Below are 15,325 nucleotides of genomic sequence, written 5' to 3' on the forward strand. Positions count from 1 at the left end.
AATATGAATCACAGAAGAAGAGAGTCTAACAGCTGATACTCCTAACAGGAGCTGTAAAGGTTCTAACTAACCATCTATAAACATTCTTAGAACTTTCTCTTAGAATCTTCTAATGGTTCTTTACTTGTATATGTATTTATTTTTATAATAATATAAAAAGGAAGCATATACAAATGTTAATGAATTGGCCCAATTCAAATGGGTCCCACAGACTTAACTTAATTGCTTGGTTGTGCATGGGTCAGCTAAAAAGGTTTGGGAATTTGTGTTAAAGTATTTCATTCATTTGAAATGTGCTCGTTTCATAATTTCTTAATTTCATTTTCTTTATTTCTATGGACAACATGCATTAATCACCATCTGTAAATTATGCCAGTTATTTTTTTGCCAGCTGGCAAATTGCATTTAAATGTTAAACAGACATGAACATGAAAATTGGAACGGGAACATTATAGGAACACTGGCATGGATGATTCATTGTAGATCGCATGCATCAGAGTGTACCTTTTCTGAAATATGAGACATGATGCAATATCTCCCCCTCCCTCTTCTATTTCTTGTGCATACTTGTGCATTCCACAGGTCAACAAAATGCTGCTCTGTCATTAATACACTCCAGCAGCTTAACAAGGCACTCTCGTCTCTTGTTAGAAATTCCCAGCTCTGTTTTTTTTGTTTGTTTTTTTTTTAAATAAATGAAATCCCTCTTTTGGCTACTAAATTGAAGTCACCATGCCTTACGAAGGCAATATTATACGCTAACACTCAGTGACAGGCAGGTTCAGTCTGCCTGCTAATGGCTTCATTATTGAAACCAAACTGCCTGTTGTGGATGACATTAGACTGAAAACCTTGCGTTTAAGTTATTTAATCAGTAATAATCTCACGGAAGTGACCCTTCACTTGACTCTGCCCCCTAGTTCAGAAGCTCCTATACACTTTACTATAACTTTATGATCACTATAGCAATATAGTAATATAAACAATAAACCTTTGAATCAGCTTGAAATATTTCTTGGCATTTCGTGCAACATGGCTGAGAGTCTATAAGCCCTGCAATCCTAACAGATGTAAAAGTTTCACTAAACCACCTTAATTAAAGGTTCAGTATTGAAAGCTTTATCTTAGAGGGGAATACCACTCATTTCCAACATTTTACTGTCATTAATATGTGATTCACACACACACACGCACGCACACACACAGACACGCATGCACGTATGGGTCCATACACACACAGCTTAAGTTTCCTTCCGCCAGCCCAGGTAAACAATTCCTTCCAGCTACTTTCGCAACGCACGTGTGTGTGTGTGTGTGTGTGTGTGTGTGTGTGTGTGTGTGTGTGTGTGTGTGTGTGTGTGTGTGTGTGTGTGTGTGTGTGTGTGTGTGTGTGTGTGTGTGTGTGTGTGTGTGTGTGTGTGTGTACTTTCGCAACGTGCGTGTGGTGTGTGCGTGTACTTTCGCAACGCACGTGCGTGTTTGTGTGTGTGTGTGTGTGTGTGTATGTAGCATGCACGTGCGTGTAGCTACTGTACTTTCGCAACGCACGTGTGTGTGAACGCACTTTGTGTGTGTGTGTGTGTGTGTGTGTGTGTGTGTGTGTGTGTGTGTGAATGAGATACATCATAGTTTACGGGTAATGCATGGGGGGAGTTCCCCCATGTCCCCAGCTACATTATAACTCCATACTGTCTGTGCTGCATGTCAAACTGGGGTCTTTCATGCTTTTCAAATGGGGGTCTGCGGGCTAATAAGTGTACATTTTACAGTACTTGCCATGAAAACATTTCCCTACCACTCATTTATACAAATACTTTCATGTTATAGTGCTGTTTTTATTCACAAAAACACAAATATATTATACAAGTTAAAATGAAGAGCAATTAAATATATTTATGGGGGGCAATAGTCCATACAACGGGTAAGGACTAGTATACACAATACACACACACACACACACACACACACACACACACACACACACACACACACACACACACACACACGAGTTATTTAACCATAACAATTACGCGCAGGTCTGCTGGGAGACGGCAGGGTGTCCTTGGCTGTTTGTCGTAGAACTGAGAGTCTGCCTGCTGCTCTCTCCTCTTCGGCACGAGGCGACGCCCGACAGAGGGAGATGCTTCCGGAACTTCCCCGCTCCGAACACGTGGAACAGCGGGTTGAGGCAGCAGTGGCAGTACGCCAGCGTGTGGGTGACGTAGTACGCGTAAAACAACGCGTCGCTTGTCTTCAGCGACTCCACGTCCAGCATTACCAGGGTATCCAAAAAGAGCACGACGTTGTACGGTACCCAGCAAACTAAAAACACAACGGTTATTGCCGCAATCAGTTTTACAGCCTGCTGCTGTCCTTTCATTGCGCACCGCCTGACGGTCATGAATATGTGGAAGTAGCAGAAAAGGACGACGGCGAAAGGCAGGAGACAGAAGAGGCCGATGTGGAGGAAGGAGTACAGCAGTCGGGGTGGGTCGTCTTCACATCGAAAAACATCAGAATAATCGTCATGTTCAGTCTTATAGTGACAAGCGTCCCAGATGCTTACAGCGACACAGACCAGCCATATGGCGACGCTAGCCCAACGCACCCAGAGCGCCCTGCGGCCCACATGTGCGAACGGAGAGGCAGCGTGGACCACAGCCACATATCGGTCCAGGGTCATGGCGGTGAGCAGCAGCATGTAAGCGTCGATCCCCAAGGTGAAGAGGCCGCTCATCATTTTACAGCCCCAGTCCCCTCCAAAGCTCCAGCCATGGAGTTGGTAAGACGCCCAAAATGGCAGAGTCACGGTCAAGAAGAGGTCGGAGATTACAAGCTGCAGAAGCACACAGTCAGGCGGTGACCTCTTGCCTCTTTCTCGAAGAAGAAGAACCCACAGGAGGAAGCTATTGCTGGGAAGACTAATGCAAAAGACTAGGCTATAGCTAATGGCGGAGAAGAGTCTTATTGAGTAATCGTCATCGTCGTCTATCCATTCTATGGAACCGTTGGTGTAGTTGGCGGTGTACAGAGGCCCTGTGGTGAAGTTATCCATTCTTTTCAAGTTGAGAGGTTTTGAGGATCATAGGATGTTAACCCTGAAAGAGGACACAGTTTCCAGCTAATCAGATATATATTTTTATATATTGTTTTTAATTAAAAATAACTTCCAATAACCATCCAAAGTGAAAACAAAAAATATACTCAGACTGAGAGACCCAGTCAGTGACAATGTAAACAAAAGGGTTTGCTACATTAACATAAATATCTATATGGTTTTGCTCACATTGGTTTGTAAGAAATGGAATAGAATTATGTTAAGACGGTCCCAAAAACACGTTTTCCATTTAGAGATCAAACACAAGAATGTACGTATATTACTCCACATTAAAATAAATAGAAAATAATCGCGAATTAGCTTTTTCTATAACAATCAAGACATCCCTTACCTTGTGCCTGTTACTCAGTGCAACTCTGTCTGACTCTTCAGCAGAACCTAAAGACAGACTTCCTTTCAGGGCAATGTGTCTTAGAATATGCACTGCTTGTTCTTGGAGAGAGAAATGTGTTCACGTATGTATACGTAGGACTGAGAAAGAGCAAGTATTAATCAGTGCTATCATAGCACTGACAAAGGTCTTTGGACCGAAATGTTTGCTTTTTAATCAGTGCTATCATAGCACTGACAAAGGTCTTTGGACCGAAATGTTTGCTTTTTAATCAGTGCTATCATAGCACTGATGAAGGTCTTTGGACCGAAACTTTTGCTTTTTAATCAGTGCTATCATAGCACTGACAAAGGTCTTTGGACCGAAATGTTTGCTTTTTAATCAGTGCTATCATAGCACTGATGAAGGTCTTTGGACCGAAACTTTTGCTTTTTAATCAGTGCTATCATAGCACTGACAAAGGTCTTTGGACCGAAATGTTTGCTTTTTAATCAGTGCTATCATAGCACTGACAAAGGTCTTTGGACCGAAATGTTTGCTTTTTGATCAGTGCTATCATAGCACTGACAAAGGTCTTTGGACCGAAATGTTTGCTTTTTAATCAGTGCTATCATAGCACTGACAAAGGTCTTAGGACCGAAACTTTTGCTTTTTAATTGCACTTTGAGCATGATGAAATAAAGTAAAAAAATATTTTCTTAAGTCTCAGTCCAAGGAGTTTTACTTCTATTTTCTATTTGTGGACCATGATGACATTGATCAATTCTTGATTAAAAAAAAAGCTTATAATTTATTATGCCCCAAAATCTATAAATCTCACACTATTAAGGCAACCGGCCGGTTCCACAAGGTGCCCTTTTTCACGTGAGCACCTGCCCCTCTAAATGTCTGTGCACTCCACTGGAAACCAGAATGGGGGGGACTTTTTTTTATTATTTCCACACAACAGCTCAAAGGTATAATAAATGACATAGTAAAATGTTGAAAATGAGTGGTATTCTCCTTAATGATTCTGCCATTGAATAAAATATCAGAATATTAAAATATAGGCCTCATAAAAATGATAATGAACTTTGCATCAGTTAAACCACTGTGCTGAGTTGGCCATCTGATGATACACAAAAGAAGACGTTAAACCACAATGATTCAAATGGGCTTGTTTCATAATTTATTGAATTTATTTTATTTATGCACGAAGATGACGACATGCATTAGTCAACATGTCTGTAAATGTGCCAGCGTTAGCCAGCTGGCAAAATCTAAATACAAGCGTGAACACAGGGAAATTGGAACACGTACATTGGAACATTCAGATTGATATGCATGAAGTGAAGCAAGACTTTGTTGAAGTATTGGACGTTACGCAATATCTGTGTCTTCCTCTTGTCATTAAGTCCTGTGTGTTTGTGCCACTACATGTCTGCCACAGTTCAACCAATCTCCATTCCACATGCCACACGTAGGCTATACGAAGCCTGCACTATTAGTCCGAGATTCGTTCAAAGTAGGATTACTATTATGGTTAAATCATGTGAAAGGTTTGAATGTTCCCAGAGTATGTTTTACTGTGTGAGTTTGTGCAGCTTTGTATGGTTTGTAAGAAAACATAATTTAAGTATTTCACCAAATGGCATTAAAATGAATTATTACTAATTATTAATTAAAAGTGCTGACAAAAAGTGCTCTTGATTGAATCAAGAGAATCAAGAAGGTTTTATTTGTCACGTCTCATAGATATATATAGATATATATAGATATACTGCACTAGAACTGTATACAAAGTATACTGCACTAGAACTGTATACAAAGTATACTGCACTAGAACTGTATACAAAGTATACTGCACTAGAACTGTATACAAAGTATACTGCACTAGAACTGTATACAAGTATACTGCACTAGAACTGTATACAAAGTATACTGCACTAGAACTGTATACAAAGTATACTGCACTAGAACTGTATACAAAGTATACTGCACTAGAACTGTATACAAAGTATACTGCACTAGAACTGTATACAAAGTATACTGCACTAGAACTGTATACAAAGTATACTGCACTAGAACTGTGTACAAAGTATACTGCACTAGAACTGTATACAAAGTATACTGCACTAGAACTGTATACAAAGTATACTGAACTAGAACTGTATACAAAGTATACTGCACTAGAACTGTATACAAAGTATACTGCACTAGAACTGTATACAAAGTATACTGAACTAGAACTGTATACAAAGTATACTGCACTAGAACTGTATACAAAGTATACTGCACTAGAACTGTATACAAAGTATACTGCACTAGAACTGTATACAAAGTATACTGAACTAGAACTGTATACAAAGTATACTGAACTAGAACTGTATACAAAGTATACTGCACTAGAACTGTATACAAAGTATACTGCACTAGAACTGTATACAAAGTATACTGCACTAGAACTGTATACAAAGTATACTGCACTAGAACTGTATACAAAGTATACTGCACTAGAACTGTATACAAAGTATACTGCACTAGAACTGTATACAAAGTATACTGCACTAGAACTGTATACAAAGTATACTGAACTAGAACTGTATACAAAGTATACTGCACTAGAACTGTATACAAAGTATACTGCACTAGAACTGTATACAAAGTATACTGCACTAGAACTGTGTACAAAGTATACTGAACTAGAACTGTATACAAAGTATACTGAACTAGAACTGTATACAAAGTATACTGCACTAGAACTGTATACAAAGTATACTGCACTAGAACTGTATACAAAGTATACTGAACTAGAACTGTATACAAAGTATACTGCACTAGAACTGTATACAAAGTATACTGAACTAGAACTGTATACAAAGTATACTGAACTAGAACTGTATACAAAGTATACTGCACTAGAACTGTATACAAAGTATACTGCACTAGAACTGTATACAAAGTATACTGCACTAGAACTGTATACAAAGTATACTGAACTAGAACTGTATACAAAGTATACTGCACTAGAACTGTGTACAAAGTATACTGAACTAGAACTGTATACAAAGTATACTGAACTAGAACTGTATACAAAGTATACTGCACTAGAACTGTATACAAAGTATACTGCACTAGAACTGTATACAAAGTATACTGAACTAGAACTGTATACAAAGTATACTGAACTAGAACTGTATACAAAGTATACTGCACTAGAACTGTATACAAAGTATACTGAACTAGAACTGTATACAAAGTATACTGCACTAGAACTGTATACAAAGTATACTGAACTAGAACTGTATACAAAGTATACTGCACTAGAACTGTATACAAAGTATACTGAACTAGAACTGTATACAAAGTATACTGCACTAGAACTGTATACAAAGTATACTGAACTAGAACTGTATACAAAGTATACTGCACTAGAACTGTATACAAAGTATACTGAACTAGAACTGTATACAAAGTATACTGCACTAGAACTGTATACAAAGTATACTGAACTAGAACTGTATACAAAGTATACTGAACTAGAACTGTATACAAAGTATACTGCACTAGAACTGTATACAAAGTATACTGCACTAGAACTGTGTACAAAGTATACTGCACTAGAACTGTATACAAAGTATACTGCACTAGAACTGTATACAAAGTATACTGCACTAGAACTGTATACAAAGTATACTGCACTAGAACTGTATACAAAGTATACTGCACTAGAACTGTGCTGAAATCTTTACCATTGAAATAATAGAGCCTGCCTGCTTGCTCAGGGGATATTGAATCTTGACCATCAGGTCAAAATTCGTGTCATGATCTAAATGTCTCACTGGAACAGCAGGGAGAAGAGAATGCAACAATCCCCCACTTGTATAAGTTATGTTTAATGTACACTACATCATACAGATTGTACAACATTATATTGGACCCATGCATAAAAAGCTAACATAGAGGCTTTAACTAATTATACAATACTTCAACTGTAATCTAATATAACATATGGCTGACGTGACTTTCACAACATTTTACTCGTCTCTGACCAAAGAATATTGTCAGCATCTTCTCTGGAATTAATACACTCTGTGTTCGCACGCACGCACGCACGCACGCGCGCACACACACACACACACACACACACACACACACACACACACACACACACACACACACACACACACACACACACACACACACACACACACACACACACAACCACAGAGTGACTGTGTGTGTCAGATAAGGCTCAGTGACGGTAATTCACTCGTATTAGTTCCTGTTCCTTACACACATATACAGCATGTTTATGCATACATATTTAAATACGTGTGTGTGTGTGTGTGTGTGTGTGTGTGTGTGTGTGTGTGTGTGTGTGTGTGTGTGTGTGTGTGTGTGTGTGTGTTTTGAGCTTGTAGATCTTCACTATGAATAAAAGTGTTGTTCCTTGAGAGTATGACGTACCTACTTATTTGTACAGGAAATCTATGTATGGAAAATACAGGATCAAGCTCAAACTAATTGCACAAAATATTTTGTCTCTTCACTATATCCTGAATAACAGAAAATAAAGTTGCCTGGAAGTTTCTGAGGGGAAAGTGTTGAAAATGCAGTAAGGCAAATATTTTCTAGATTTCCTTTTGCTTTAAGTAGCATGTGACATGTCAAACTAGGGGGTTTTAATGATGCTGAATCCATTCCAAGCATTAGTTTTGCATAAAAACACTCCTTGGGCTAAAAACGGTGGCCATACTGTACAGGCATTTCCCCTCAAACAATTCCAGGCAACTTTTTTTATGTTATTCGGGATATATTGAAGATACAAAATCAGCAGAGTTTTTTTTTTTTTTGGCAATTAGTTTGAGGTCAAATTACAGTATTACTGCATGGACTACATTGGTATATCTTAAGCAAAGACGTTTGAAAAGCACTGAGCTAGAATGAGAACTCCTCTCCACTAGTGAGGGATGTTATAGTCCCTAGAATGAGAACTCCTCTCCACTAGTGAGGGATGTTATAGTCCCCAGACGGGTGCTTCGCCTAGGGATGCTGCTTCTACGGCGCCGGGCCCAACCTTTCAACATCCTCTTCATGTGGCTTTGGAATTTAACCCCCACAAACACATAGAACACGGGGTTCAGGCAACAGTGAGAGAAAGCAAGGAACCGGCTGACGTAGAAAGCATAATCGAGTGGTTTGCTGTAGCTTTCGCAGGTTTTGGACATCGTCGCCGAGTCCACAGCGGGTTGTGGGTGACGAGATATGGATCTCAGGAAAATAACGATATTGTACGGTGCCCAGCCCACAAAGAAAACCACCACCAGTGTAAAAATTAGATATAAAGTTTTGTGCCTTCTCCTTTGAGCCTTTGTTCGGTACAGCCTGCACAATATCTGTGTGTAGCAAAAACAGACGATCAGAAAAGTCAGCACGAAGAGGACATTTTGTTGATAAGTTCCCCATAGCTTCCAATAATGATCTTCATAATCGCAATACATTCTAAGATCTTGTTCCATTACTTTGTAGAAGATGACAGCGGGCGAGGCCAGCACCGGGCTCACAGTCCAGATGACGATAGTCGCCAGGACGCCGTAGAAGCCCGTGGTGTCGGACACGAGGTTGGACAGCGGCCAGGCGACGGCAACGTAGCGATGGATGGTCATCATGATGACGAGGATACCGCTGCTATAGAAGCCCACGTAGAAGACAAAGTTGACCGCTTTGCAGGCCGTCTCCCCTAACGTCCATCCGTTCACCTGGTCGTAGGCCCAGAAGGGCAGGCAAACGGTGAAGACGAGGTCTGAGACGGCCAGGTTCAGGGTGAACACGTTGATGAGAGATTTGATGTTCTCGTACTTGGCCAGGATCACCACGACCAGAATGTTGCCAAACAAGCTGAGGGCCACCACGACGGAAAAGAATGACGTGTTGAATATGGCTCCAAAATGGACCACGTCTGTCTTGTTACACAGCTCGTCTTCATAATCATAGTCATAATCATATGGCATGGTGGTTGTGAACATATTTTGTTCCTCCATGTTCCTTCAGGGAGAGAGAGAAATATATCGGTTTAGAATAATTGAAAAAACAGCAGTTGAGGAAGCAAATATATAACATGGGAAACAAAAGTAATCATATTTCACAGAATGTTCGCTTAATGCTTACCTCAATCATAGATAGCCGAGATACCTGGGTTGTGGACACAAGTTCCAGAAGTACCTTTTGAACAATGCCTTGTTTTATGTGCATGTGACAGAAAAGGTGAACAGAAAATAGGAATTAGGTAAAGAACACTTCCTGAATATTAGCCTATACTGAACATCATTTGAGAGAAATACCTCGTGTGAGGTAAACACAATGAATGTCCTATAAGCCTTTGATGCACACAGCCTTAACTGTGCAGGGCTTTGGTTTTCTGCCATAATTATTATGTACCGATATGTCTTGACTATTCATTCTCAGAATCAAAACATTTTGTAACTAAATTAGTAGTAGCCTACACAGCATATTCTCTGTCCAACTTGAAGTACAGCATACTATAAGACAAGTCCAAGTTGGATGATGCATGTGTAACGCCCGGGATTCGAACTCGGGGCCTCCCGCGTGAAAGTCCAACATCTTAATAACCACTAGACCAAAGGGATATCTCTCTGGACATCAGGCAGAGGCTCTGAGCCGCACTGCTACACTCACCTCCCTTTTGACCTCCCACGGGGAAACCCCATCCGGGTCACGGTACCGATGTAACGCCCGGGATTCGAACTCGGGGCCTCCCGCGTGAAAGTCCAACATCTTAATAACCACTAGACCAAAGGGATATCTCTCTGGACATCAGGCAGAGGCTCTGAGCCGCACTGCTACACTCACCTCCCTTTTGACCTCCCACGGGGAAACCCCATCCGGGTCACGGTACCGATGTAACGCCCGGGATTCGAACTCGGGGCCTCCCGCGTGAAAGTCCCAACATCTTAACCACTGTCCCTCTGGACCGGGGGCAGTGCCGGTTCTAGGCCTTTTGAGGCCCTAGGCAACATATTATACAGAGCCCAAAATGTTTATAAACAAATCACAAATGTTTATAAACAAATCACAAATGTTTATAAACAAATCACAAATGTTTATAAACAAATACCAAATGTTTATAAACAAATACCAAATGTTTATAAACAAATACCAAAATGTTTATAAACAAATCCCAAATCCCTTGGTCCTACCCCCCCGACCATGAGACTGGTAGTGGTCCTACCCCCCCCCATGAGACTTACAAATCCCAAATGTTTATAAACAAATCCCAAATGTTTGTAAACAAATCCCAAATGTTTATAAACAAATCCCAAAATGTTTATAAATAAATCACAAATGTTTATAAACAAATCACAAATGTTTATAAACAAATCACAAATGTTTATAAACAAATCACAAATGTTTATAAACAAATACCAAAATGTTTATAAACTAATCCCAAATCCCTTGGTCCTACCCCCCCGACCATCAGTGCCGGTTCTAGGCCTTTTGAGGCCCTAGGCAACATATTATACAGAGCCCCCCCCCCTCCTGCTTTGCCACGCCGGATAAAAATTGTAAATTTGCCATGAAAATGCTTCAATCTGGTGCACTTTGAGATCAAAATTAAGAAGCTAGGTGGGGGCCACATGTGGCCAGTAGCCCATGTAAGGGATACATGAAGAAAAAGAAATCTTCTCCCTGTGACGAGGCCCCCTCAGTGGTTGAGGCCCTAGGCGACCGCCTAGTTCGCCTATGCCTAGAACCGGCCCTGACCGGGGGAGACAGCAGAGGGCTACACATGTGTAACACGGTATTTGTCATTATAGGTTAGAGACATACAAATAGTAAATACATAAAGGAAGTTCGTTTTTTGGTGTGTGCCAATTAAAAATCACACCCCTGTGGGTGTGAAGTGCAGGGGCGCTCTCCATCATTATACATCATCATACATCATCTCATGAACAACTGAACTTATATGTGATTGGTTAGCTTATTTGCTCGGCTACAGCATATGACGTACATTTTCCCTTCATTGTCAATGGCAGTTAATATTTATTTGTGTTGCCACGAATTGATGTCATATTTGAGGCGCATACAGTATATAAATATGACCTCATTTCTCCTGGCAAATATGAGAAGTGAGAAGAAGTGCAGAGGACAAAAGCCCTCAAACAGTGGAAATGTGAGTACTTTGTCCTCCATAGCTACATAATTGTATAGTGAAACATAATCACAGTGAGCAGAGCATAATAAAAGCAGAGCAGCAGCAGCACAAGGTAAAGGGCTGGAGGAGGAGCACCAGCAAGAGGAAACGGACCTGACCTAGGGCAGAGAGCCACCCAGGGTGGAGCCCAACGCACGCACACACACACGCACACATTACAAATAAACACACCGGGTGGATGCTGCAAATGCTTATAAAAGGCAGATTCCCACATCTCCTGTCTGTCTGTCCGTCCGTCCGTCCGTCACCCACCCACGCCTCCATATATGGACATGCCTCGTGACATCACGTCTCCATAATATGGTCACGCCTCGTGACATCACGTGAAGACCCTTAGAGGTCCATATATGGTGCCTCGTGAGTGACACATGTATGTATTGTATAACCATACATGGAGAAGACTAGATCTGCTGCATAATAATATGTTGTTGATCCTACCCCACCCCATGAGGGGCGCAGTCTAGCATTTTATAACTGGGCCGCGGGACATATTTGGGGCGCGTTTTTTTACGTTTTTCACGGCAAAACACTGCCAACACAGCAAAGCACAACATGCAGCAACGGTACATGGCTTTTTTATTTGCAGGGGATAATAATCCCCCCTCCTCATGAAACTGAGTGTGTCGACCCCCCCCCCCCCCCCCCTCTCTATCTGCACGCCTGCCCCACCCGCCCATCCTTCCTGTTCTGACATTCCATAATGTTGATCTGACCTCATCAAACCCTGTACACTCAAGACACTCTCCATATATGGGCCCAGTACAGAATTCATTGCATTATGTTGATCTGACCCCCCCCCCTCCCCTCCATGCCAAAGCATTAAGCGCCAGCGCTATAGCCCCATCAGTCTGCCGTCTGCCGTCACCCAGGCGGATGCGTAGCACGCGACCTCGCTCTGACCTCATCTAACCCCATGGATAATCATAGGCCTACGATATGGAGAAGGCTGGATCATCACCTAGATCTGCATATGGGCTATACTATGGAGCCGGCGGGGCCAGCAACAACTCTACATCTGATGCCTGCAGTTCTTAAAAAGGTTGTGTTCATTTATTTATTTATTATTACTATTATTTTAATTATTTTTTTTTAGAATTTTTTTTACACCACATGGCTACGTGAACGTGAACTGCATTTTCCTATAGTGCTCCTCAACCTAACTTGGGTTCTCTCTGGCTCTCAGCCGGTGGTCGCCATACATAAACCATTCGGCGTGTCAGTCATTCCCCCTAACGCCCACCCCTCGCTGTGGTCCACACAGCTCTGGCGCTAGCCCGCCCCCACAAGGTGCTAGCACGTTTGTTTCCTGCCTGTAAGTAACACAAAACCATTACAATCTGGGACTGTCTGTCGGGAACATTTTTGCACCACAAGTACGTCAATGTCCGAGTGTTGTTGTTGTTTCTTTTTTTTCCGGGTTCGGGCTACTGAAATACCAGGTTTTACGTAAGGAATGATCTTAAAATGAAGCCAAAAAAAGCGTTGAAAATGTAAAAAGCCTTTGCGATAACAGGTGCATGTTGTCCTCGCACAGGCAGGCTGTCCCTTTCGGCGAACGCACACGCCAAGTTGATTTTCTATAAATGCTTATAGATATCGATTAACGGTATAAAAAAACACAAAAACCGCGTCCACATAATAGTTAATTGGCGGCAGATGTACTGTAAACAAGTGTTGACGTCAGTGGGGAATCCTGTAGCACAGTATAGCGGTTGAGCAATCATCGCATGGGTCTGTCTGCGTGGTGGTGGTGTAGTTTGTTGACACTGGCCATCTGGCTCGATTCAGTGTCATCTGTCATGTTTTCATGGACATAATATTTAATTTGTACATTTGCCTGCGTTCAGGGCGAACATTTGGCGACCGTCTTTCTGCACTATAACTGTTATATAAATGTGCTGGGTTAAACGAACACAACTCGTCTATTATATAAATAAAGCAATCTCTGGGATTAGATTTGTCCTGTTACAGTATGGATACATCATACATACATGAAATAACAATTTGAACATCGAATCCTGACATTCAAGATTATATATGTTCGAATGTATTTCATTTACCATGTTACAATTTCAATGAAAGATGTATTCTATTTATCAGAAGCCAAATCTGTAGGCTACTCAGTAGCTAGGAGTTGTCCATTAGGCCTACCTGAATTTCAAGGGACACTGTACCTTATTTCTAAGAAAAAATACCTTATTTCCCAGAAAAAAATGTGCCGTTTTTGTATATTATTATTATAAACACTTTTTGATTGATTAACAGTGTGTGAAATGCATAGTGGTGCAATAATGCTAAAACGACTACACATTTGAACCCCGGGCCAGCATCCATATTCTGGCCTGGGGGGGGGGGGAACAGTGAACATTAGCGAAAAATAGCTGAGCCTCAAGCAGTCATGGGCTTGTATCTGTTTACAGTAAACAGATACAACTCAGCTCAGTCTAGTGTATTTAAGTGATGGACAACCTGTATTATAGTAGGCTACTGTACTGTACTGTACAGCATGTATATTAGCTGTTTGAACTCATAGGATGTGTGTCTTTGATTCCCAAAAATAAGGAACAGAGTGTCGTCAATAGTTCAATAAGGGACACATCTTTTAGTTTACAGCTTCAGCTAGCTGATGTTTACTTAGTGTGTGCACGTTCCAGGCATGCAGTGCATGATCTTTAGGTTTTTGTGCATATTTTAAGATACATTTAAATATAAATGTGTATCGTTATTTTGTCTCTTTTAGGATTTTGGGAGCCCAGATCCTCATCCCACCACCCCTTCCCCCACAATGGCCTCTGTATCTGTCGGAGAGAATCAGCTGCAGAGGATCATCAGAGACCTGCGGGGTAATGGAGGTTTCCTTCCACTATACAGTATTCATACATACAGTCTACACACAGTAAAATACCAAGGCAGCGGTGGCCGAACGGTTTGCGGAGCGGTCTTGATATCGGAAGGTCGCTAGTGTAACCGGTGTAATCTGTCTCTCTGCGTTGTGTAGTAGAATAGACATGAGACGGACCCAAAACTGTCCTTGGAAACCTCTCTTTATTCTGACAAAGAATAACAAAGACACGTCTCCACGTTAGTTTCGTAGTGCAACAATTAACTCCTCTCTCATTCCAAGACGGAAGTACAGAAGCTAGACGACAGTAACACAACAAATAATAGAACATAACATACCTGACAAAGAATAACAAAGACACGTCTCCACGTTAGTTTCGTAGTGCAACAACTCCTCTCTAAACAGGGTTAGACAAACACTGTATAAATCAATTTACAAAGTACAATGCTTATCATGTTTACACAGAGAATTCAACAAAGACACCCACCTCATTCCTATACACGTGAACTATGGAGAATCGGGTAAAAGCACTTATTTGTGTCCTATTTTGTGTAATTATATAATACTGTTACACTAGTTCGTATCCCCGGACCGGCACGTTAAAATTACCACCGCTGAAGTTCCCTTTGAGCAAGGCATTGAACCTCTACCATGAAATGTTCTATATGAGCAGGACCTGGCTGTAAACAAGTTCTTGAGCTTAGTCCAGTTACCCTGCAGGGTAAACATAGTACATTTCCTTTCCTTTTTCCAACAATCTGAAGAGTGTACATGATGGAACCAAATGGAACCGGGCCCATTTGAATACTAGCCTGGGCA

At 41.1% G+C, this 15,325-nt stretch overlaps 2 protein-coding genes across 2 annotated transcripts in view; one reads left to right on the forward strand and one right to left on the reverse strand.

Annotated features, from left to right (window-relative positions):
• Positions 1 to 15,325, forward strand: part of LOC308325184 (uncharacterized protein) — a gene marked incomplete at its 5' end in the record, with an annotated part of 279,818 nt that overhangs the window by 222,319 nt on the left and 42,174 nt on the right. The window lies entirely within an intron of this gene.
• Positions 8,414 to 9,532, reverse strand: LOC308325364 (chemokine XC receptor 1-like; the record flags this gene model as incomplete). Its single annotated transcript, XM_080777848.1, has 1 exon — positions 8,414 to 9,532. The coding sequence occupies exon 1, from the start codon at positions 9,470 to 9,472 to the stop codon at positions 8,414 to 8,416; it is 1,059 nt and encodes a 352-aa protein (XP_080633974.1). The 5' UTR covers positions 9,473 to 9,532.

Source organism: Protomyctophum bolini (assembly GCF_963924005.1).
Source record: "Protomyctophum bolini genome assembly, chromosome: 12".
In the NCBI taxonomy this organism is placed as follows: domain Eukaryota; kingdom Metazoa; phylum Chordata; class Actinopteri; order Myctophiformes; family Myctophidae; genus Protomyctophum; species Protomyctophum bolini.